Below are 23,487 nucleotides of genomic sequence, written 5' to 3'. Positions count from 1 at the left end.
TCCGGTGCCTTGATGCATGGAGAGAACATACACAGCTGTTTAATGAGAATGGCTAAAGAATGCTCGCAATGGTGGCTTACATTGTATTGACGGCTGAGAGCCAAAAATTGAAGCTTTTGCCGGGCTTTTTGCATAATCCAGAAGGGTAGTTTTATATACAGGGTGTCTGGTAAATGAAATTCCACAATATTTTATTTCAAAAGAAAAGTCTAAGGACACGAATCTCAATGACAAACACTATATATGCACTTTGTAAATGAAAATGGGTTTATATTTTCCATTTCCCTCGCACAAATTGTAAGCACACTCTGTATGTCCAAAAGCTTTTCACAAACAAAACAGAGAACACAAATTTATGAGAGAGAGAGAGAGAGTCGGAAAAGCTCTCTTGGAAAGGTAAAAGCGAACAAGTGTGTATAAAAAGGACAATTCGTTCAGTCGACTCGGTCAATGAAGCGAAACTGCGACGCAAAACTCAAAAAGTGCGCTACAAATTTCAATATTTTGGGATTTTACGTTACTCCATGTAAAAGGGGAAAAATTTAATAGCAAATTTTATGTGTGCTGTGCTTAAACACAAAAGGCAAATGCAAATTCTGCAATTTTTTTGCAGATGAAAATATCCAAATAGTGTAACCAACTCGAAGGACATTTTTTAAGCATCCTCGAGGACTATTGCCCTTACTCTAGAACACTCTGTGTACGTGTGTGTGTATGTGTGTGCAAAACAAAAATAAGTGCCACTACGTCTCAACTGCTGCGTAGTTGGTGGACTGCCTTCAATGAATGTTTAATTTCAGCCTGACACAACAGTCAAGGGAATACGAGACTAATTAAGCCTGACAGAAGGCGCAAACAACAACCAAGTAACAAATTATAACTTTTGGCTCTAAGCACCACAGAAAACGGCGAACCTTAATAACCTGGAATAACCAACCAGCCCACAGAAAAACACGGCATTTGCAGTACCAACATCTGTATGTGCATAATTGAAAAGGTAAGAAGGCATCCTGCCGCAGCCTTGTCGGCAAGTGCATAAAATTTATGGTCACATTACCGTTTATTTTTTCACTACTTCAATTAAATACCATTTCGCAAAAAAAAATGAAATAAATAAAAAGCATGTTGCCAAAAAGGATATGGAAACCCCTGTGAAAAGCACTTCAGCAACTTTCACCTCCACCTAGCCAAACATTTTTAATGACGAACTTGAGAAGTAGCAAAAACTTGTACACTATTTCATTTAGCTGGGCTTAAACCTCGTTTACTATTAAACATTAAACTACATTCTAAACCACTTACCTATGTTGAGTTTAACGATAAACCTTTCAAAGAGAAATAACAATTATTCACTTACCGAAGTTTTGGATTCAATTGATAAAACACATTTTGTGTTTAGCATGAAGGTAAACCAACAAACTAAGTTCCATTAATATATCGAAATAGGTAACAATTTGAAAAAAATAGTTACCATACAAACGAATGGGTTTTCAGATTATTTAAATAACTATGAACTTCTTAACTAAAGAACAAGCATCCAATCAGAATCAGAACCAGAATTTCCATTACAAACAGATTTATTAGTTACTATAAAAAAAATATTCGATTAAATTTTCAAAAAAAAGCAAACTATAGTTTGAAGAGTCTGTTTTTAAATAATAACAGTTGGAGAAATCGTAAAAATATATTAAATAAAACAAATCAGATATCTTTTTAGGAATTGGAGTGTGAAGAGTAGCTGAGTGTTGAATCTATATAGGTAGGTTTAAAATTAAAGGAGTGAAGTTGTCTGATTCAAAGAGTTTTTAATTACCGAGAAGTTATTTAGTACGTTTTAACCCCCCCGTGGATCGATTAATAGCTCTCAAGACTTCAATCCAATAACCTAAATACCATATGCAAAAATCTTTAAACTGCTTATACGTTCTGCTTTTTTCTTAAATTGCAATTAAATACAATTTAAAGATACTCTTATTTATGGTCATACAATATTTTGTTATAAGAACACGAGTATACACTTACTTTTCATCCTTTATGTGGCCTAGTGTCAGGCAATGTCTTTGTGCTAAACAACTACAAGTCGTCAGGCGTATCTCCTTATAAATATTTTAACATGTCAAAAGCTATATATAACTATATGTATGTATAAGTGTCCAAGTGGCTAAGTGTGTGTGTGCGTGAAAGAGTATCTGTGTGTGTGTCTGTGTAGAGCCGCAACTTGTTAGCGTGTATGTAGCTTGAGCCGCATTCATCAGCATCTAAGTGAGAGATAGAGAGAAAGGAGGAGGACTCTTGGCCACAACGTTTCCGCTTTTCTTTCTGTGTCAGCAAGTCGCCAGCACCCCTCTGCCTCTTCTTCTTATTCTTACACGACCTCCCCCCTTTCTCCTCTTATATTTAAGCCAAGTGATGGCGCATTGTAGGTATAATTTTAATTACCACTTGAGCGACTTTTGCAACACAAGTCACAGTGGATGTGAGTCGACTTTATAGACTTCAGGTCGAAGCAAATACGCAACATGAATGAAATGATAATGCCAACCCTTTACACATATAACTCTTCAATATACATATATGCGTATGTATTTGTATATAGCCCGTTTAGGGCAAACAAAACCCCTGCATTGACAATGCTCGCCATTCTTTTCTAAGCCGCATTGTTTGGCATATCTCTATTGTTCCTTCATATGCACATACCGACATACATATGTATGTATGTACCATATCACTTGCTCCAATAAAACCTCATTCAAGACAATTCCATTTATCTCTTTCAAATACCAATACTAATACCTTTATATTGCATACGTGGCATGTCAAAGGCAAAGAGATATGAGCATTTCATCTGAAATTCATAAAACATAATTGTGCAATTTCTGCTTCGTTGGCCATCTAAACCACAATTACCTCAAATATAGGGATACAATTTCCATTCAGTAACCCTTCTGAATACATACACACGTAAGTATCGATTCTAATTCGTACAAAGCCAATGACCACAAGGGCAAAATGGCTACTGACCCCTTTTGTGGGAGGGTCGAAGGGAACAAAAACAAATTTCAAGTTTCCCACACACAACTTTTCGGCCATCACAAACAACTTGAGAATTTAAACGCAAAAGGAACTGAAAATTGCGTTGACTATTATAAAGAGTTAATGGACTTTACCATTTTTTCATATGATATAATAATAATGGCTAATTCTCCACCTGAACCCTTAAAGCCCTTTAAAAAAATTAAGAAAAGCGCAAACTATTTTTCTTGTAAAATTGAGGAATTACTTTCTGGACAGAAAGATAAAGTTCTTTTCAGGCTTTCTTTCTTCTATAATTTTATACGAAAAACAGATTATGTCGGCCAGTAAGTTTATGTATTTAGAAACATATATAAGACCTCGTTCAGGTTTCTGTGACTTTGGCAGCATTTCAAAGTGCAAACAACGATGGCAATAACAAGCATTATGTGATCATTATAATCATGCAATTTGGCCAACCCTATAAGCCAAACCAAGAGCGAGCCAAAAAGCGGAAAGGGGAAACCATATTATAGTTTTCAAAGTTCGTCTGATGAACATCATAAATTTTAGGTTTATTGAAAATTGTCTACATATAACATTTATGGCCAGAACAGGACAGGACAGAGCCATGCCAAAAACAGGAACTTAGACAGAAAACTCAATTCAGCTGTTGGTAAGTCAGTAAATATTTACAGCAAATCGATTAAATGGCCAACTCATTAATGGCAAAGAGGCCCAAAAGAGGGCTTTAACTTTTTGGCCAGTTCCATTCTTTTTTGGCAACTGGCAGCGACCTCCGACTGGTGTGCAGAGTAACTGCATATTGCATGTCGGTTTGCCTTAAAGTAATGTCCTTAGGGCAGCGGCAATTTGGCAAACCCTTGTGAAGGGATTCGTATCGCCGCTGTCGTTTTAAGTGTTTGTTATAAATTATTCGTTGCATTTACAACTGGACAAAACCGAATCGCAGTTACAGCCAATGGCTTTTTATGCAATTTGCTGCACTGTGACCGACATGTGACCCCTACACACACACACACACACACACACACTACATAGTGTGTGCTGACCAAACAAATGTTGTTACATATATAACTTTACGCTACACCGACTTTAGTTTTCATTTAGTTAGAAGGTTTGATCAGGTAAGAGTTTGTCGGCTGACCATCACTTGGTTATACAAATTCAATCTTCTCACAGACTTCTCTGTACATGATTATGCAAGGGTCATCTCTGGAAAACTAGGGAACGAAAGAAGTTTTTAAAGGACCATATTAACAGGAAAAAACAGCCAAGTGAAATTTCCACTGGGTTATAGCTTCAAAATTTCAAGGGAAATGGTGGTCATAGTTTTTTTCAGGCTTTGAAACTTTAAGCCTAAGAAAACTTTAAATTGCATAAAGAAAACTTTTTCCTTCCTCATCCCAACTCTAAACAGGCTTTGTGCGAAAGTAAAAGACAAAAATTTACGAGAAGAGAAAGAAAACTTTATATGCAGATAATAATTTCCAAGAAAAGCCACAACACAAGTGGATGGGATTGTATGTTCTTTGTAGAAAATTGGAAATTCTATGGAAACGCAATGGAAAACATTATGTGAACTGTTGCACATGACGTTGAGCAGTGAACTAATGCAACATGTACCGAAAGAGCCTTGAACATTTTCCTTCTCTATTTTCTTGTTGATTTTGCCATAGAAATCGAATACAAAATGTACAAATTGAAACGAAAACTTTGCTATTTAAGTCAGAGATGCGTGACAGACACGGCCCAGACATGTCTGACATTTGAAAATACCCAAAAAAACAAAACAAGAACGTTAAAAGAAAGAGGATCACCCAACCGACAAGCAAACAAATCACAGACAGTTCTGACTGACTGACTGATTGACTGACTGACTGACGGTCTGATGGACTGGCGTGTTGTTTGCACAACGGGTTCATGGTAAGGGTAAATGGCAATTAGAATTCAATACAATGGCTCTGAAATGAAATTAAGTGCAATTTGGTCAAGTCAAGCTAAAAAGCAAAATTAATTGGGTCTGAGTGTGTGGGTGGGTGGATGGGTGAGTGAGTGAGTGAGAGGGAAGTATTGATTTTACCATAAACAGATGCAACATATTTTTGCATAAGAAAGTCCTTGACTGTGAACGAGAGCGACAATACGAAAGACATAACTTTCATTTAGACATTCAGTGCCAGTCAACGAAGCCGAACTGTCTGCAAAAGTGTTTCGTCTGCATAAATAATGAAATATTCGTTGCATACCTTCAGGCGTTTCGCCGGCCTGCATGTCGTTTGACAATTAAACCAAAAAATACGCCAAAAATTTCATACATTTGCACTTCTCTCACATAGCTCACATCGTTTGCGTGCCAAACATAGTTATTCAACTTGTTGGCCAAAGAACTCATCCATAGCCCGGCATTCAACCATACAACCAGCCAACCACCGCCATTCAACCACACCATCAAACCCAATTCTCACTATTCAAATTCGCTTTTGTTATTACCCTGTTGCAATCTAAAAAATCTGGGTATATTAGAGCTGGAGAAAGCTTGAAGATGGTAGAAAATTTACCAAAGTTTTTAAAATGTTTAAAATAATCACATAAACCTCTAATCTGTACAGTACTGATTATGACTATAATATATACATATGTAGGTATAGTCAATATAGGAATCTTGGTTTAAGGATCCAATATAGAAAAGAGGTTTTAACCAAAATATTTATGTTGAACATCATCATCATCAGTCATCATCAATACTGTATAGATTTAGGCTTTTAGATAAATAACTTGCTCTAGGATCCAATCCGTAACCTACTGTTTTCAAATACCCTTTCACTTTGAGTTGTAAAAGTCAAAAATAATGACTTTTTAAAGTAAGAATTGGAGAAATTCCACTACATAGTTTCTTAACTGTTTTTAAACTTAATTAAAAAGTAATGGACTTCTAGCTGACTGTCTTGACAACTAGTAAATGCTCTTAAGAAACTTTCATTCTTTAAAAAATTTTTAAAATCATAACATGAAGTTAATTTTTCGTTTTTTTGCCATAAAGTTTAAGAAGTGTAGCACTTTCCGATTTAGAACCCCTCAAAAGTGTAGCCCTTTCCGATTTAGAACCCCTATTCTTATTAAATTTCTACCAAGAAGATTATTACTAGGGTATTTATAGTTCGTTTAAACAACCAAAAGGCTTATTCTACTATGATGAGACTCTTTAAATATATTTCTGCGGTTGCCAGTCAGTGTGAAGCATGAAAGCGAATCTATTTGGGAATTGAAATTAGCATTTGGCATTTACCCCAACCACTTTTCCACTCATACCAAATAAAAGCGTTTGTAACAAAGTCTTCTTTTTGCAATTTTGCTTCTCTTCCGTCTCGGCCTAGCCACGGCACTCGAACAAAATTGCCAAAGGTCGCAGGTTAAGGTAATCCAATTAGTGATAAGCATCGAAATCGAAATCATTTTGCTGCAGTATACAACGAAATCGCGGTGTGTGTTATTTTTCATGTTTTTTTCTGCAATTTTTTTTAATTCGATTCACTTAATTTAATTTACAGACAATTCGCTGAACCATGCAAGTGCTAATTCACAATTTGTAATTAGTTTTCCCTCTCCAAGAAAAAAAGAGACTAAAAATATGTCAAATGTGAGTACTTACTATCAAATTGTTATTCCTTAATTAAGTTACACTTTCCCTGATTTAGCTTCTGAATATGGACAAATCGAATGGCAATGGTGTTTATGCAGCCAAACCCAACAGCATGGATAATGATAATAATGGCCATGGTCATGGACTTAGCTCAACCAACATGGGTAGCCAGGTTGTGGCCGCTGTTGTGGCAGCTGCATCGGCCGGCACTTTGCCCACCTCTGCATCCAGTGAGGATCTCAGCCAAAGCCTGTCCGAGTACACAGATGCCGATGAAAGCATATCGGCACCCACAGAATTTCTCGCAGAGGTAAGACTTAATATATACAATCAAATCTCACCAAACAAAAACCAAAGTTACCCATAAAAATTGTGATCGAATTGAGAATTAAGTCGTTTACCTTAATTCCCATTTATATAAGTGCGAAAGTCTCTGAAAGCTGAGATCAAAGTTGTTGTTGTTAATACCCATTGTCAATTGAATGTATAGCCAGTCTAAATAAACAAGAGGGAAAAGTTGAGAAAAAGTTATGCAAATTGCTGCAACGGAGCGGAGATTGTGATTTAATTTCAAGTCCTTGCAAAAAGGATTACGGTGGCAGGATAAGTTTTCTTTGTGCGCCAGTTTATTGATTGCTAATAAATTTGTATTCCAACAATTTTCTACTTTTATGGGGCAATGGGGCAAACAGCAGAGAAAAATGGATGCCTTCCCTTTTGTTCGTTCGTTGATAACTTTGAATGCAGTTGAGAATTTCTCCGGGTTTTCTCTTTGTCTTTAGTTGATATGCATTTCTAAAGGATTTCACTTTGGTATTTTCCCTACAGTATGATTATTATTATTATTATTATTACATTCTGAATTCTTTTGCCATACAGTTTCTGTCTGCCGTCATGCTTAAGGACTACAAGAAAGCATTGAAATATTGCAAATTGAGTGAGTAGAGAAAAGGCAGAAAATGTAAAATGGTTTAGCTTTGTTTTTCTATCACAGTCCTTCAATATGAGCCGAACAATGCCACGGCCAAAGAGTTCTATCCACTCATATTGGACAAGCTGGGAAGTGGCGGTGGTGCCGGTGGTGTTGGTGGTGGTAAGTTGTAAGTTTTTGTAAACCAAACTTCAACTTCTGACAGTGTAATCTTTTCATGGCACACAGTGGCCACAGCAAGCGACAGTGATGAAAACTATAATAAATCTTCATCGCCCGAGTTGGCCTTGGAGTTGCCTGCCAGCGACGATGAAGATGACGACGATGAAGGACATTATCCTGATGACGAGGATGCCGATGTGGATGACGATGAGGATGATGATGTTGAAGATGCTGATGATGATGTTGATGATGATGATGATGATGATGATGACGATGATATCGATGTTGACGAAGACGATGACATTGACATTGTCGATGTGGAGGCGGAAGAGAGCAGCAGTGGCGATGATTTTGATCTACCGATTGATGAACCTCAGGATATTGATGCAGCAGCTGCAAATGATGATTTACCAGTACACACAACACACAAGCATTCGCATTCCCATAATGACTCTGGTTCCTCTCGCAATTCCTCAAGCGGTGGCGGAGGTCGCAGCGACAATACCACACATTCCTACTCCAGCCTGCTACTCGAAGAGGAAGATGACATTGTGCCGGTTAATCTGAATTTTACCCATAAGGAATCCATCTCCACAGATTTGGATGTCAGCAACGGTTTGCATTTTTATTTCAAATCCCCTTTTACTGTTATTACATTTTCTCATTTACTTGGCAGGCAATAAAATACCTTCAGCCTCATGCAGTGACTCGGAATCCCCCACAGAGCCGTTGACCCAACGATTGGCGGCCATTCTGCGCTCCAAATGTGGTGTCTCAGCCGGCAGCAGCAATGATGGTCAATATTGAAGGAAAGGAATCATAGATCTTTGCTTTACACAGTGCAATCGGTTAATGGATTAATATTTCAATTTGTGAATACCCTAAATCCCCAAATATTATACATATATGAGTTCTCGAGTGTTTAACTAATTTATCCTTACTATTTGCTTTTATTATAATCGTCAAAAAGTTCAAATATTTCCCATTTTTAGTATAAATATGCACAAGAATTCGATTACTTTACTTTTAATTTAAAACTTTGGCAAAATTTTTGAATGTTTATTAAGAAGTTCTCATTTTGATTGTAACTTTAAACCCATTTGATTTTAATTTAAAACTTTGGCAAAATTTTTGAATGTTTATTAAGAAGTTCTCATTTTGATTGTAACTTTAAACCCATTTGATTATGTGCTTTACTTATCTAACTTAGATAGTACAACAATTTAAGTATCATTACACGATATCGTTTTCTCATAGTTGTGGATTAGGTTCAAAACCAGATTTTAAAATCATTATTGTTACACTGTGTAATTCTTGTACCTATATGCATGTGTATATATATCTGTAGCTATGTATATTCTTGATGACAGAAATATTTGTACGCCCCCTTTATGCCCAGCTAATCTCCCTCTTATAACTAGAAGAAACCAAAAAATACCCAAGAAAATCAGCAACGATAAAATCTAGTGCGATTGCGCTTTATAAGAACCTAGAAACCGTCCCTAAACTGCATACACGTGTTTTTTCCAAAACTATTTACTTCAAATATATATATATATGCAATATGTATTCCCTAGACAAACCGACATATCGTACAAAACTTAATAAGTACTAACTATATACATAAAAAGAAACTACATAAACACATAATACCTACATTAAAACTGAATAACATTATATATGTAAAATGTACTATATAGCCTAGACTTATGTAAAACATAGTTTATGCTCGTTTCACTTGAAGAGCAAGTAAATATATATATATATATAAATCTATATACTCGGTATCATATATAACAGAAATCTATATACATATGTATACATATGTATGTATTAGTAAGACACTCTGACAAAATAAGCGCACAGGACTGGAGATTTTGGAATGCTGTTGGCTAAAAACATTTACACATTAGCATTTTATAGAGAGATCGATTTTTTCCCCCCTCCCACTCTTAGAAAATTTATACTTATACGATTAGCATTAATTTAGAAAGCCAAAACGCAAATAAAAACGAAAACAAAAACAAAACGGTACGAGTTAAAATGGATAAAGTCTGATACTACAGAATAGCAAGAACGTGTGTTGGAGCTACAAAGGGAAATGTGGTCCAAAGTCATAAAAAACAACAACTAAATGTGTAGAGATCTATGTATAAGATACTAAATACATATACATATATTTTTTGATTATCCATAAACATTGTCAATCTCTTATCAATATCTTGCAAAATGTTCAAATATTGTAACATTTTTTTTCGAATAATCATCCTACATATACATACATATTTGTATTTAAATTAAGTATTTGAATTATTGTATTGTTATTTCATATAATTATGCCTCTTTGTGTGCAGTTCTTAACTTAGTTACCGACTATCGTTTAGTCATTACCACACAATACTGTAATTATGATAATGTAACTTCATTTATTAATGAATTGTAATAAAAAGTTGAAGTTGCTGGTGTGAGGCAAATGGAAATTTTTGTTCTTTAACTAATAAAAGAAGATACACATAATCCCTGGAACTACAAGCTGACATTGAGGATATTCAAATGGATCGAAATCTAAAGGAGATTGAGATCTGATTTGATGTCTATTGTTATTAATGCGAATTACTCGCTTTTAATTCGTCAAATCTTCAAGAGACGATTGGGATAAATAGTAATTGACCTTTTCGACCATTGCCTACTGTTCAGAAATGAATCTATTGAAAAATATTGGTAAGCAGATATAAAAGTAAATGGAGTGCAAAATAAAGTCAAAAAAACCCTGGTAATAAAATTTATATTTTAAATGAAGTTGAAATATAATAAGAATTATGAAATTTAACTCAAAAATCGACAAAACTGAGGAAATGATATAGATTTAAGCCTGAAATCAGAAATGTTTATTACCAGATATGTTAGGTGTTTCAATATTTATGTAAATGACTATATATAGCAGCTTCCGAATTTCGAATACATCACCATTCTATAATTCGTCCATCTTTTAAATTCATTTCTTTATTTAACGTATGTCGTAGGATTTAATAAAAAGTTTAATAATTGTTTTTTTTCACATTTTTGTAGCATTTTTTGCTAAGTTCACAACATTTCACAAACATGTGCTTAACGCCTATGAGTATAAACGGATTCAGGTGGTTATTTAGTGCTTAATAAAATCGTTGGGTTCTCCGGGACCAGCAGCGGGCACAGAGCCAACTGCAGCATTGAGATCCTCGAATAGTTCACTCGATTGATGGTGACGTTTGGGATTCGTATATGGACTATTTTCATTACTACTCGATTGAGCATCACTCGAATCGGTATCCAAGCCAGTGGCAAAAGATCGATGCAACAGAGAGTTGCCCACAAAGTGTTGGAGTTGCGTTAGGCAACTGAAAAAATTGGGGATTTCATTTGAAAGACTTTCAAAGGAGCACACAGAATACTTACCGCTCCAGTCGACGTTCGCTGATTGTGGCAGGAAAATCATAGAAATCGGCAAAACTCACATCGTTGGAACGATGAAAATGTTGTCCATTATTCAAAAGGGTTGGCGTAGAGGAGAGTGATGACCGCTTGCCATTTGTCCAGCCACGGGAATATTGAAATGTCTGACCATGGGTCATACAGGCCATGGACAGTGTGAAGAGGAAAAGTGGCAGCAATAGCAGACGCAACATGGCAAATGATTTTGGAACACACACACACACTCACACACGCAGGCACACACAACCGAGTCAAAGTCTGGGAAATGTATGAGCTTTTGACGGCTTCTGGCCGTGGCTTTTATAGTCGAATCGCAAAAGGGTTAATTCCATCTTGTCTTCAGCTCAAACCTCCCCCTCAATTTGGGGGCCATAAAAGATGGCAACAACAAGTGTGCGGGCTTCAATTGCCTCCAGGCTATACGCACACTCGCACTTATGCAGATTAACTGAGATTATTAGTATCCAATTGTTTTAGACCATAGAAGAGCAGCAGCAGCAGTTAACACCCACCGACATATCCACGCCCATTCTCATCACCATCTTCTCCAGCTGGCTGCTCAAATTGAATGCATTTGTTGATTGGAAAATTACTATTTTCCTAAGCCAAACAGGCTGCTATTTAGCCTGCGGATGATGAAAACCATCTAAAAATAGGTAAAATTAAATTTACTTACCAAGATTTCGCAAAACTAATCTTTCAGATATCCATCGATTTATATACTTTCTTTTTGTTTCACATTTAAACAAGAAGCTGGGTAAATAAATAAGTCATAATTTTCTTAAACTACGATGACTATATGATATATCCGATGTTTACATATCGCGTAGAACAGAAAAACATATTCAAATATATAAACTAAATCTATATATTTCTATCCATTCTAAATCTATTCTTTCTAAGCTAATTATGAAAGGATAGATGTATTTTTTTAGTAGCGAAAGCGAATTCTTTGAGCAGAAAGAAAAGAGTAGTACAAAAACCTAATAGATTATACAAACTTCGTGAGGTATTAACTTAGTTTGGACCTCTGATTTATATTGAATACCTCCTAAATAAGTTTCGGAAGGTATTATAATGTTTAATCCAAAGCAAGCGGCGGAAATTTGTCGAAAACTCTCGTCTTGTGGTATAAGACAAAGCGAACAAGATTTAATTTTAAGTGTATTATATGGTATTGCCCACTAGCTTAGATATAGTTTGTGTCGCTTTCACGCTTTCGCACTGAATAGTGAAGCGACTTTATGTCAATAATATAATACCTAGCTAGTTTGTATTACAAAGCGCTTCTAGCTATATATATTTGAGGTATGTAAGGTATGTACATATTAAAAATTACTACAAATATATACATATATACTTATTGAGTTATTCAGATTACAGACTAGTAATTTCATTATCCGGATTTGTATGGCCATTTGAGTTACCATTCTGTCCCAATTCCAAGGAAGTCTCCTTTGATTTAATACGTCGTAGAACGATGTAACAAGTGCTACGAAAAATATTATGATTAAATTCAATTCAATTTGATCAATTTGACATCTATATATACTTACATAAAAACTAACACATTTGGCAAATAGAAAATTTCACTGAACAAGAAAAATGCTCCTGGAAATGTGTCGACAGTGCTTTTATAGATCTCACTGTAGAATATTGGAAAGATGAATTGTCCAATGGGCTCACTTATGCCAAAGATGGCATACATTTTACCTATTGAGAAAAATTATAATTCAATTGATGGATGGATTGGGATGTTTGGGTAACTCTTGGCTTACTTAATTCATCGCCGGCAACTATGCTGGAACCGATCGTTTTAATTGCAATAACACGTAAACTAACAAACATTTCGACCACACCACCCACGTAAAATGAAGCCGTATCTGTGGAAAAGGCCTGAAAGTACACAGAAATTGAGTTTGATTCATAAAATGTGAGCGATGGCACTTACAAACAAGACACGGGAACACACTATTGCTACGGCAGAGAGCAAACCAATTGTGGAATCGGCGAATTTGAGTAGTTTACTCAATATGGCAGTACCAATAAAGGTGCCCACCAAAGCGGCACCACTGGACAGCGTCAGATAGATACTGAATTTGTCGCCATTCCAATTAAGTTTCTTTAGAACGAAACGATACCAGTAGTCATTCTCACCAGAAGCTGGTCCGACAGTTAGAAAATAGGCAAAAATCAATAGGATCAAGAGCAGGCGTCCTTTATTTGGACGCTTGATCCATGGGAATTTGATGAGTTCCATCACTAGAGTTAGATCAAAGAGTTCAGCAAAAAAGGAACGCTTCGGCGGTGTAACCTCCACTTTTGGAGCTTCCATTTGAGCATTCAATTGGAAGTTAACATTCTTATTGCCTTGTTGCTGGAGCTGATCATCCACATTAGTTGTCTCGTAGGCCATATTGTCGGCTCCTTGGCTCTGACTAGGTGGCTGAGTGGTGGGCAGTGCTGGTGCTTCTGTTTTCGGCTTAATTTCATGAATAAAGAATATAATGTAGGTTATGGCTATTATCTGGAAAACAAAAGCCGAGGCAAATGATACTGCAAGAGAAGCAAGTTAGTTCTTAAATACGTTTTACACTTCTTTCAAAGTCAATTTAACTCACATGAATAGCCCAAATATGTAAAGAGTTGACCACTTATCGGTTGTCCCAGGAATGGAACTCCAGTAACAAACATGGCAAAGATGCCAAAACGGAAAATTCGATCCTCCTCCGGTGTGGCAATTGTAATATAACTGTAAATGGCCATTAAACAGAAGGTAAGACCACCAAAGAGAGCTGGCACAATTGCTTCACAATAGGCTCCAAATTCCATGGGCACGGTGTCAAAAAATATTGCCGATATAAATTGACCTATAAGACAATTGTTGTATTAAATTGATAGATACTCCCAATCGCCTTAGGTAGTGGATGATACTTACACAAAAAACCCAAGGCCTCGCCCACAATGGGTACAATCATGCAGGGTTTACGTTTATTATAGCGATCGGCCCATCCCCCAGCAAATAGTAGGACAAGCAACGGAAATATGGCAGCTGGAATTGAAAAAGAAATGTTATAAAACTTGTTTCCTCCTTTTGTTTGTATTAAAAACTTGAAATTATTAACAGGTTTCCTTTCTTCATTTTTTGATTATTCATATTTGCTTTGTATTCATATTTGCTAATCATTTTGTGATTTGACGCTAAACAAATATTCAAAAACAAAGTTGAAGTAGCGTTTTATTTGAAAATGATTTTTATTCCATAAATTATAGGATTTTGGATATTCTAAATTTACAGTAGGAAACGAATTGAATTTTCCAACCTATTTGCAGTAAAATAAATAAATAAATATACATTTTTCTGTATGTCGTTCCAGGGAAACTCACCCCCTCAAATATGCAATAGGCTGTTTAACAATTGATTTTACCTAGATCCACTATTGATATATGTTGTTACCAAACCAAACGATTAACATTATGATTCGATTTATTCAATATATCATAATTAAATCCAGTGAGTAACTAAAATTCCAAACAATTGTTAAATGCAATAACATTAAACTGCCTTGGACTTTATGACTAAATTGATGTTTGATGACACTCAAGTTGCAATTTTCATTTGTAATGTCTAAATTTAATATCTATCGGGGTTTTTTTATGCAATCTGATTAATTATATTTAATGCTTAGCCATAGTCAATAACTATATTTAACCCAATGAAACCGGAATTAAGCTTTATGCAAATTGAAATAAAGTTATGTTTGAGATTTTTACATCATAGAAGAAATGCTAAGAATCTCATGTTTAAATTGCCAAAAATAGAGAACAAAAAATAAAAACGAAATCTATGTAAGGAACAGGTTTTTCTGTGTGTCTGAATTAATTAATCACCAATAGTTATAATGGCTAACATTTAGTAGCACGAGACTGACTGAATAGATACTTAGGCAGACAGAGATAGAGCGAGTGAGTGAGAGGGGGGAAATACAATTTAATGACAAAGTGTGTAATTAGATAATTACAATGACATTCCGCAAATGTGTATAATCGATTCGTCTTTGTATTAAAAATTTTGTTTTATTATATTTGATCATGTTTTTTTTAGCAAACCGGTATTTCTAATGCTAATTCAAAGTCTAATAAATTAAACTGGTCTTACCGATTGGCGCACGTTTGCCCGAAACATCAGCGGCTAGAAACTGAGCCTCGGATTCTGCCTTGCAAACGGTATAATTAAAACCCGGAGAGGATATCATTATGTTTGCCTGATCTAGACTTGCTCCCGTTGTGGTATTTTCGAAAGTCATTTCATCACAATCAATGCCCAACTCAGATTTATCCAGCATAGTGTCACAAACGATTTGATTATAGCCAAGATTCACACGACAAGCCTTAGCCAGTGGGAAATTGGCCATGGCCACCGAATTAAATACAGATGCCATGAAGTAGAAGAAGAAAAACGGTTCAATAACCATATATTTGCGATAGCGCCAAAGTTTTTGAAAATAATTCAATTTGGGCTCCTCCTCCTGATGCTGCTGCGCAGCCGCGGCAGCCCCTTCAGATGACCTTGACTTGGCCATAATTTAGTCTTTTTTTTTTTTTGTTAATAACTCTAATTTAACGCGTTCTTTTGTTTGATGATCACCACGAGTTCAGCTAGCGCATTTCAGTAATAGCCGCATCAAGTTCTAAGCACAAACTAAACATTTTTATTCAGTCAGCTAGCTGGACCGGGACCACATCTAGAAAGCTTGCTACGCACAAGAAACTTGTTCAATCATTTGCTTCTTTTGGAATTTGTTTCTCTATATGCATATATATATATATTCATATATGTATGTATTGTTTGTACAAATTTTTGTCATTTGCATGAACAAGCCCAAAGCGAGTTCTCCTCGACGATTCAATTGACGACAATCAGAACATTGATGCCGCCTCTGGGATATTATTGCGGACGTGTGGAATGCCAATGTCGGTTGTAAATGTTTGTTTTTAGAATCAATATATATATGTGTAGTTTTGTTATTAAAGTTATTGTTATACATTATACGTAATTCATTAGCCATCTATTGTGTCTACTCAGTCCAGCGGTGTGTGCAATTTTGATTGGTGCACACGTAGTACAGTCGCATCTCCTCTTCGGCACGTCTGGTCTGGGCCTGAAAGAATACAGCCTCGCGGTGAGAGCACTTTGGGCATGCATGATCCTCGGTGCGTGGCAATGTCGGGTCAGATATCACATCGGGCACTATGTGAGTCAGTTCGTCGATTTCGTGCATAATTTTGTTTACATAAATACAATTAGAATCGGCCTCTTGTTTGTAGTCACAATTGCGGCATGCATAGAGTAAGATTTTGTTCTCCTTGTCCTCCTTGGGGTACAGCATGTTATTGCATTCCTGACAAAAGCTACAGAAGTACGAAAATTGGGAAACTTTAGCGTAAAGGGAAAATGGCGCAGTGCTCACCGTATGCCCACAAAGCCAGGACCTTCAGTATGTGAAACATCAAATGCGGCTGCCATCGTGCTATGTTAAAGTCCAATATGTAAGCAATGAATTGTTTTCTATATTTTTATTGAAAATTACCTGATATTGCTAAAAAATTGTAGTACCAAGTAAAAACAAGCGGCAAATAGTGTGGCCAGTCGCTTTAAATTGTTGTTGCAGCCCTGTAGCCGCTCAGAAATTGTAAACAATGCGGTATTTTTAACCAGGTGGCTACACTTACGATTACTGCAATTTTCGATAACAGCCCTTTGAACTAGTTTTTGTAAATTAAGCCATTAAATATATTAGTACATAGATAATTGTTATTTATTAAACAGTGTTAATTTTATACAAATCATTACAAGTCAATTCAAAAATTTTAATGAGAAACCAATATTTGTTTTCATATGTGACATATTCGAAAGTACTTCTTGCTAGCGGTAAAAATTACACATAAATTAATATCATTATGATCTGTCTTTGAATCATTTACTATATGAATTTGTATGCTATACAAATTGTACTCTATATAAAATATTTATAATATTTACCACTAATTAATTGGAGATATAATTTATTTTCAGGAATCACTTAGTGAGCTGGAACCAGTTCGAAGTCAGTTGTGTCACCGATAACGATAACTCAGTAACCTGTACATTGTCATACACAGCGTTTGTCGTGTTGGAATTTTAAAGCATAAAATTAGGTAAAAATTATTATATTCCGCTTGGTGAAGAGAAAAAACAAAACGAATTCCGAAATTGGTCAGCGGCGGACTGGATACAACTAAGAAGGCAGTGTAAGAAGAAATGTACTTATCTACCTATCGGCACGCACTTTCTTTTTCACCTTTGACGGCAACAACGACTCTGACACATTCCATTGCAATTTGTATTCAGTTCTGAAGAAGTGCGTAAAGTTCAATTTTGTCTTGCGGTTAGTTGATGTCCAGGCAACAGAAATTCATAGATAACTCAATATTAAAAAGTATGCAACAAATTTAAATTTTCGATCTAGAATTATTTTCAACCCTAAATTATAATTATAATTTCTTTGGGGGTATACAACAACGACTCTGCAACAGAGTAGAGCAGCCAGCCAGCATACAATCAGCCAAAGCGAGAACACACTTGTTGCATATAAAGTGATCTCGCTCGCACACTTGGCAAACGATCGTCGGCGACCGCCATTGCTGCTTCTAGGCGTTGATGACGCTGGCAAAGTAAAAATTGTAAATCAATCACGTGCCTAAAAGTAGACTAATCCCAAATTCCTTATCCTTTTCAGTTGGACGAGGAGTCAAGATGAATACCTCCAAGGAGGGTCAAAAATGGGAGAAAGAGACTGTAGTGAAAATCGTGGATCTCGATGAAGTTAGATCGCCGACCAAGGACAATAAACGCCCGTCTACACGTATGAAATTGCTGAACGATGTAACAGGATCGACCAAAACTGCGTCAAGTGGAAAGCCGGAAAAGCGTTCTGCAGCAGCAGGAGGAGGTGCAGTCATTAAAATACTCAACGATGATACAAACACACCCGTTAGAGCAGAGAAACGCACAAGCGGAGGCAGCAAAAAGACAATTAGTCCCACTGTGCCGGCACCAGCGGCTGTAAAGATTCTTAACGATAAGCGATTCGCCTCACCAGTCATGGAAACGGTAAAGATTAAGGCCAATCCCAGCAAGAAAAAGAAAATGGATCACTATGTACTCGAATCGGTTAAAAATGAAAACAGTAAAGCTCCGCCGGACGTCACAGCCAAAGTTGTCGTCCAGAACGATGACGAAGATGATGATGACGATGATGGAGCCATTGCCTTTATTCTGGCCGACGTCGACGAGGATGAGGAGGGTGATGACCAGGAGGCGGTGGCACGTAATAATGGCACAAAAATTGTGGTATCCCGCGACGAAGACAAAGACGATGACGATGAGGATGACGATGACGAGGAAGGCGATGAGAGTCGAGTGGTCACTGGTGGCCACAATACATCGGGCAATCAGAATAGCATCAAGGAAATTGTGGAGCATGTCTGCGGCAAATGCTACAAGACATTCCGTCGCGTGAAGAGTCTGAAAAAACATTTGGAATTCTGTCGCTATGACAGTGGCTATCATCTTCGCAAGGCGGATATGTTAAAGAACATTGAGAAGATCGAAAAGGATGCGGTGGTCATGGAGAAGAAAGATATATGTTTCTGTTGCAACGAAAGCTACGACACTTTCCATGTATGTATATACAATAATGGAATCCTTTTATGTAGTTACTAATGTATATTCTCTTCCGTCAGCTGGGTCATATCAATTGCCCGGATTGCCCAAAGTCTTTTAAGACACAGACCAGCTATGAGCGGCACATATTCATCACTCACTCTGAGTTCAATACGTTTCCCTGTTCCATTTGCAATGCAAATTTACGCAGCGGACCTCTTCTGACGCTGCACGAGGAGCAGCACAAGAATCGCGGCAAGCCCTATGCTTGCAAGATCTGTGGCAAGGATTTCACAAGGTCCTATCATCTAAAGCGACATCAGAAATACTCATCATGCTCGGCCAACGAGACGGACACCATGAGCTGTAAGGTGTGTGATCGTGTATTCTACCGCCTAGACAATTTACGCTCCCATCTGAAGCTGCATCTGGGCACTCAAGTGGTTAAGAAGCCGGAGTACATGTGTCATGTGTGCAAGAATTGCTTCTACAGCTTATCCACACTCAAGTGAGTTTCAATTCTAGTGGGCAGTTGGAAGAAAACTCAATTTACTTAATCTATCCCCGCAGCATTCATATACGTACACATACGGGCGAGAAACCCTTCGATTGTGATTTGTGCGATAAGAAGTTCTCTGCTTTGGTGGCCCTGAAGAAGCATCGACGCTATCACACTGGCGAAAAGCCCTACAGCTGCACAGTGGTAAGTGTGCCCTTTGCTCCAACTGGCTTCTACCTAATTATTAATTTAACTTACATTTTGTTTAGTGTAATCAATCCTTTGCTGTAAAGGAAGTCCTTAATCGTCACATGAAACGGCACACTGGCGAACGTCCACACAAGTGCAACGAGTGCGGTAAAAGCTTCATTCAGGCCACACAATTGCGCACCCATTCCAAGGTTCATTTGCGTCCGTATGCCTGTGATTTGTGCGATGAGAAATTTAAAACCGAGAAGCAGTAAGTTTTACAGGATTAAAAACTCTCAGCTTATCGGTACTCAATGGTTTTTATATTTAGATTGGAACGCCACGTCAAGGATCATTCACGACAGAAACGAGCCTCGTTCACTTGCTCCGAATGTAAGCGAAACTTTCGTACTGCTGATTTGCTCAAAGAGCACATGGACGCTGGCGATCATACACGTAAGAGTCATCAGAGAGATTAGATAATCTGCATCAAACTCACTCCATTTTATTTCATTTGCACCCATAGCTAAGCCTCAACGCGCCAAGCGCAGTAGCACCAAAATCACTGGACGCACCGATTGCGCCATTTGTGACAAGAATTTCGATAGCACCGATACCCTGCGTAAGCACATACGCACCGTGCACGAATGTGATCCGGACGACATCTTTGGCGTAGATCCACCGGCCGCGAAGCAAAAGAAGAAAGACGACAAGTCTACTGAACTGGTGGATGCAGCAGACGAGGAATCGTCAGTGGGTATAGACCTTAATCCTGCAACCGATTCGCTCGAAGGCAATGGTGTTGTGGTGCGTGAATTCCTCTTGGATGAGGGCGATGGCACCGCTCAAACAATTGTGCTCGAGAATGAGACTTACACCATACTGCCACTGGAAGGCGAAATTGAAGGTGGAGAGGAACCAGCGGGCAGGAAACCCAAAGCAGAATCAAAGAAGAAATCATCCCAGGTTTCGCCTGTCGTTAAGAAGGAACAACGTAAATCCTTGGCTGCCAGTCTGGCTGAGGCCATTGCTGATAAGGTCGATGAAGAGGACTTTACCGGCGAAGTGCTAACCGAAGAGGATGTCAAGCTAAAGGAGAATGTGGCCAAACTGATTGATATGCTAGTGGATCCACCGATATTAAAGAAATACGGCTGGCCCAACACCTCGGAGGAGACGGTGCTTTGCAAGGTCATCGAGAATTGTGGACACGACTTGACCAAGGGTGGCGACAACTATGCAGAAATGGAATATGGCTCACGTATGCGTGAATACTGCAAACTTCTCTTCACTGTAGTCATTCACAATGATTCCATAAAGTCCTTGCTCAACAATTTTCCCATTGACGACGTTATTGAATACGTTCTGGGTGACGAGGATCAGGATGATAGCGACAGCAAAGACAAGGATCATGATGATAACGATGACATTGATGACGACGAGGATATCATCAATGATGAGGACACTGAGAATGATGTAGATGATGGCGTTAAGAAGTCAATCAAAAAGTCTGAGGCCGTCGTGAAAGTTAGGATTTAAGGACCATTTTAAACGAATTGGATCACTTTTAGATCCATTCGTATCCTAACCCCCAACTGGTTTAATTATTTCAAGCATTTTTGTGGTTTTGGTTTGAACACTAAGTGACCTTAAAAATACGTTTTTTATGAAAATTGTTCCACCTATTTGCAAAATCTGAAGGGTCAAATGCGAAAGTTTTTAAAATAATATTTAAATAGATTGTATAAATTTTGTAATCATCAAGAGAGATATATATATACACATAAGTATATAGTTAATATTTTTAATAAACCTATTAAAGATGCAACAAAAATAAAAAACACTCTTACTGTTCCATAAGCATCTTGTGTATACGTTCGTTATTGAGCAGAATCTTGTGACGACTCTCGTCCACAAGTTCCTGATACTCCAAAATGCTCGCTTCAATTTGCACCAATTGCTGCTTCATCGGCTCTGTGGCGGAGGCTGTGAGATTCCTTTCACGTTTCAAGTCCATCGCCGATTGTGTGTAGGTGTCACGCCACATGGTCAGCTCTAGCTGCATTGCATCAATATCCTCTGGTATAAAGTCCATTAGTTTGCCCAATGGATTAACCGATTTGGTTAGGCTCTGTATGACATCGCGCAGATCGTTCACCTGACGTGCGGAGCTTTGGCGTGCTCCTTGATGGGTTATTTGCTGCTGCTGCTGTCGCTGATCATTTGAATCGGGTGATTGTTGGACTAGCTCCTTTTGGGTTTCCAATATCTGCTGGACCAAACGACCATGAGCATCCAATTCACCATTTGGTTGTCCGGTTTCCATCTCTCCTCCTTGTCCTCCTGCTCCATCGCCTCCAGTTTCAATGTCATGCGCGTGAGCATCTTCAATAATCACCAGATTCTCGCCATCATCATCTAAATCGCCAAAAGTTTCCAGTTTAACATTAATTCCCGACATTTTCACCTGATCATTGGGCTGCAAAACAATCTCGACATTGCGCCGTCTGGGAGCTCCGGGTCGTGCCGAGGCTGGTCTTGCACTTGGTGGACGCAGCGAGGTGCGAGGACGTGGTGGATTCGTGTCATTAGAGTTCTCTCTGGTGAAGGTTCCTTCACGCTTAACCTCAGCGTTGCTGTGGCTGTTGTTATTGTTGGTATCAGCCATTGAAATGGGCACATGGACTGGCTCAGGCGTGGCAACTGCCTCGGGCTGCTTCTGACTGGCACTAGAACGTCTGCTCTTACTGGAGGATGACGAACTACGGCGCTGGGCTGAGGATTTGCGACTCTCTGGCTCAACAGCTGGAGGTGGCGATAGAGTCTCTTTTGTAGGCATTGGCTCTGGTTGAGGCTCCTTCTTAGGAGTGGGAGGCTCTGCTGGAACTGCGGCAACCGATTGGGGAGCAGCTGGTGCTGGAGCCGGCGATGGGGTCTTGGTTTCGCTTTCCGTGGAAAGTTGTTTCTGCTTGCTCTTGGCCACGGGTTTGTCCGGCGACGGAGTTTTCTGTTTACTTACTTTAGCTTTACGCTGGGCAGCCTTTTCCTTCTCAGTGGGCGTGACCCGAGAGGCCAACTCCGTGGCCTTGCGTAACTTTTGTTCTTGTGGCGACATGCGTTTCTCCTTTCGCTTCTTGGTTTCGTCTTCCTGTTTGCTATTGGGTGAAATATTCTTAGTTGTAGTTTTAGTTTCCTTCGGCTTGGACTTGTTTTCCTTTTCCTTATTGCCCCCAAAGGATGCCACCACCTGTTGGACAGCAGTCTGCCATTCTAGATGCTGCTCCGCCACACTAGCCATGGCCTGAAGCAGCTCATTGGTCAGTTCGGGCTCATGACCAGCAACAATTTTCGATGTTTTCACTTTTAGCTCCTTCTTTGTGGTTAGCTCTGCGGGTTAAGAGCAAATTAGTACACACTTCTGGAACCTCTAGAGGTCAACTCACTTATGGCATCAATCATCTTTTGGAGAAAACGTATCTTGTCCTCACGATCACCAATATTCTCGAAAAGCTGCTCATCCGCTGTGTATAGACCATCCAGGCAGCCGGTTTGCTTGATGAACTGCAACCAAAAGAGGCAACTTAACTAGGGGGGAGGCGGAGCTGCCTACACTTACCGCATTAAAGACGTCCATCAGGAAACGAAACGGTGGCTTTTTTAACAACTTTTCCGTTAATGGCGGCTTCTTTATATATTTACCCAACGATTGTTGGGTAACCTGAATAATTGCATCCAAATCTTGGCCAGACATTTTCTATAAAGTTTTCTTTTGCTTGTTTTTCTCTTAGTTTTGCTTGTTTTGTTTGTTGTCCACGTCCACCAAAAAGTTGTCCTGGCAACGCATTCTTTACGAG

General features: G+C 38.2%; 6 protein-coding genes across 13 annotated transcripts; 2 read left to right on the top strand and 4 right to left on the bottom strand.

Annotated features, from left to right (window-relative positions):
- Nucleotides 1–448: 448 nt before the first annotated feature.
- On the top strand, nt 449–10,042 carry LOC6647306 (acidic repeat-containing protein). 3 transcript variants are annotated; one of them, XM_023178672.2, is made up of 7 exons: nt 449–997; nt 6,585–6,673; nt 6,732–6,986; nt 7,556–7,613; nt 7,671–7,769; nt 7,836–8,384; nt 8,446–10,042. In XM_023178672.2, exons 2-7 carry the CDS (start codon nt 6,665–6,667, stop codon nt 8,574–8,576), a joined length of 1,101 nt encoding a protein of 366 aa, XP_023034440.1. In that variant the 5' UTR covers nt 449–997; nt 6,585–6,664; the 3' UTR covers nt 8,577–10,042. The 3 variants fall into 3 exon arrangements, with proteins under 3 accessions (XP_023034440.1, XP_046869645.1, XP_023034441.1); XM_047013689.1 differs by lacking the exon at nt 449–997 and adding an exon at nt 4,942–4,959; XM_023178673.2 differs by lacking the exon at nt 449–997 and adding an exon at nt 6,456–6,516.
- Nucleotides 10,043–10,793: 751 nt separating this feature from the next.
- Nucleotides 10,794–11,497, bottom strand: LOC6647307 (pro-corazonin). The gene is made up of 2 exons (XM_002069821.4): nt 11,205–11,497; nt 10,794–11,146 (listed from the first exon to the last, which is right to left on the bottom strand). Exons 1-2 carry the CDS (start codon nt 11,432–11,434, stop codon nt 10,915–10,917), a joined length of 462 nt encoding a protein of 153 aa, XP_002069857.1. The 5' UTR covers nt 11,435–11,497; the 3' UTR covers nt 10,794–10,914.
- A 1,010-nt stretch (nt 11,498–12,507) lies between these two features.
- Nucleotides 12,508–16,156, bottom strand: LOC6647308. Its single transcript, XM_002069822.4, has 7 exons — nt 15,400–16,156; nt 14,179–14,292; nt 13,862–14,110; nt 13,192–13,796; nt 13,019–13,136; nt 12,797–12,953; nt 12,508–12,732 (listed from the first exon to the last, which is right to left on the bottom strand). Exons 1-7 carry the CDS (start codon nt 15,821–15,823, stop codon nt 12,618–12,620), a joined length of 1,782 nt encoding a protein of 593 aa, XP_002069858.1. The 5' UTR covers nt 15,824–16,156; the 3' UTR covers nt 12,508–12,617.
- A 72-nt stretch (nt 16,157–16,228) lies between these two features.
- On the bottom strand, nt 16,229–16,911 carry LOC6647309 (DNA-directed RNA polymerase II subunit RPB9). Its single transcript, XM_002069823.4, has 3 exons — nt 16,832–16,911; nt 16,712–16,771; nt 16,229–16,652 (listed from the first exon to the last, which is right to left on the bottom strand). The coding sequence occupies exons 2-3, from the start codon at nt 16,765–16,767 to the stop codon at nt 16,319–16,321; spliced, it is 390 nt and encodes a 129-aa protein (XP_002069859.1). The 5' UTR covers nt 16,768–16,771; nt 16,832–16,911; the 3' UTR covers nt 16,229–16,318.
- Nucleotides 16,912–17,372: 461 nt separating this feature from the next.
- LOC6647310 (protein suppressor of hairy wing) lies at nt 17,373–21,493 on the top strand. 6 transcript variants are annotated; one of them, XM_047013685.1, is made up of 8 exons: nt 17,377–17,719; nt 17,817–17,954; nt 18,020–18,963; nt 19,026–19,453; nt 19,516–19,648; nt 19,714–19,904; nt 19,965–20,089; nt 20,160–21,493. In XM_047013685.1, the coding sequence occupies exons 3-8, from the start codon at nt 18,037–18,039 to the stop codon at nt 21,170–21,172; spliced, it is 2,817 nt and encodes a 938-aa protein (XP_046869641.1). In that variant the 5' UTR covers nt 17,377–17,719; nt 17,817–17,954; nt 18,020–18,036; the 3' UTR covers nt 21,173–21,493. The 6 variants fall into 6 exon arrangements, with proteins under 6 accessions (XP_046869643.1, XP_046869641.1, XP_002069860.3 ...); XM_047013687.1 differs by lacking the exon at nt 17,817–17,954 and having other exon boundaries at nt 17,373–17,438; XM_002069824.4 differs by lacking the exon at nt 17,817–17,954 and having other exon boundaries at nt 17,377–17,531.
- Nucleotides 21,480–23,384, bottom strand: LOC6647311 (TRAF3-interacting protein 1). Its single transcript, XM_002069825.3, has 3 exons — nt 23,250–23,384; nt 23,077–23,194; nt 21,480–23,020 (listed from the first exon to the last, which is right to left on the bottom strand). The coding sequence occupies exons 1-3, from the start codon at nt 23,382–23,384 to the stop codon at nt 21,480–21,482; spliced, it is 1,794 nt and encodes a 597-aa protein (XP_002069861.1).
- Nucleotides 23,385–23,487: the final 103 nt, after the last annotated feature.

Source organism: Drosophila willistoni, chromosome 3R (genome assembly GCF_018902025.1).
Source record: "Drosophila willistoni isolate 14030-0811.24 chromosome 3R, UCI_dwil_1.1, whole genome shotgun sequence".
Taxonomy (NCBI): Eukaryota; Metazoa; Arthropoda; class Insecta; order Diptera; family Drosophilidae; genus Drosophila; species Drosophila willistoni.
This window is presented reverse-complemented; position numbering and strand designations above follow the sequence as displayed.

Coding starts and splice junctions, on each gene's coding strand:
- LOC6647310 (XM_047013684.1), top strand. CDS start 17,677: ATGTCCAGGCAACAGAAATTCATAGATAACTCAATATTAAAAA. Junction 17,720..18,019: donor AGATAACTCAATATTAAAAA/GTATGCAACAAA, acceptor TATCCTTTTCAG/TTGGACGAGGAGTCAAGATG. Junction 18,964..19,025: donor AAAGCTACGACACTTTCCAT/GTATGTATATAC, acceptor CTCTTCCGTCAG/CTGGGTCATATCAATTGCCC.
- LOC6647308 (XM_002069822.4), bottom strand. CDS start 15,823: ATGGCCAAGTCAAGGTCATCTGAAGGGGCTGCCGCGGCTGCGCAGCAG. Junction 13,797..13,861: donor TACATATTTGGGCTATTCAT/GTGAGTTAAATT, acceptor CTTCTCTTGCAG/TATCATTTGCCTCGGCTTTT. Junction 12,954..13,018: donor AGTTGCCGGCGATGAATTAA/GTAAGCCAAGAG, acceptor TTTTCTCAATAG/GTAAAATGTATGCCATCTTT.
- LOC6647311 (XM_002069825.3), bottom strand. CDS start 23,384: ATGTCTGGCCAAGATTTGGATGCAATTATTCAGGTTACCCAACAATCG. Junction 23,195..23,249: donor TGATGGACGTCTTTAATGCG/GTAAGTGTAGGC, acceptor TTTTGGTTGCAG/TTCATCAAGCAAACCGGCTG. Junction 23,021..23,076: donor AAAGATGATTGATGCCATAA/GTGAGTTGACCT, acceptor CTTAACCCGCAG/AGCTAACCACAAAGAAGGAG.
- LOC6647307 (XM_002069821.4), bottom strand. CDS start 11,434: ATGTTGCGTCTGCTATTGCTGCCACTTTTCCTCTTCACACTGTCCATG. Junction 11,147..11,204: donor AGCGAACGTCGACTGGAGCG/GTAAGTATTCTG, acceptor CAATTTTTTCAG/TTGCCTAACGCAACTCCAAC.
- LOC6647306 (XM_023178672.2), top strand. Junction 6,987..7,555: donor CCACAGAATTTCTCGCAGAG/GTAAGACTTAAT, acceptor TTTGCCATACAG/TTTCTGTCTGCCGTCATGCT. Junction 8,385..8,445: donor AGATTTGGATGTCAGCAACG/GTTTGCATTTTT, acceptor TTTACTTGGCAG/GCAATAAAATACCTTCAGCC.
- LOC6647309 (XM_002069823.4), bottom strand. CDS start 16,767: ATGGCAGCCGCATTTGATGTTTCACATACTGAAGGTCCTGGCTTTGTG. Junction 16,653..16,711: donor CCTGGCTTTGTGGGCATACG/GTGAGCACTGCG, acceptor GTACTTCTGTAG/CTTTTGTCAGGAATGCAATA.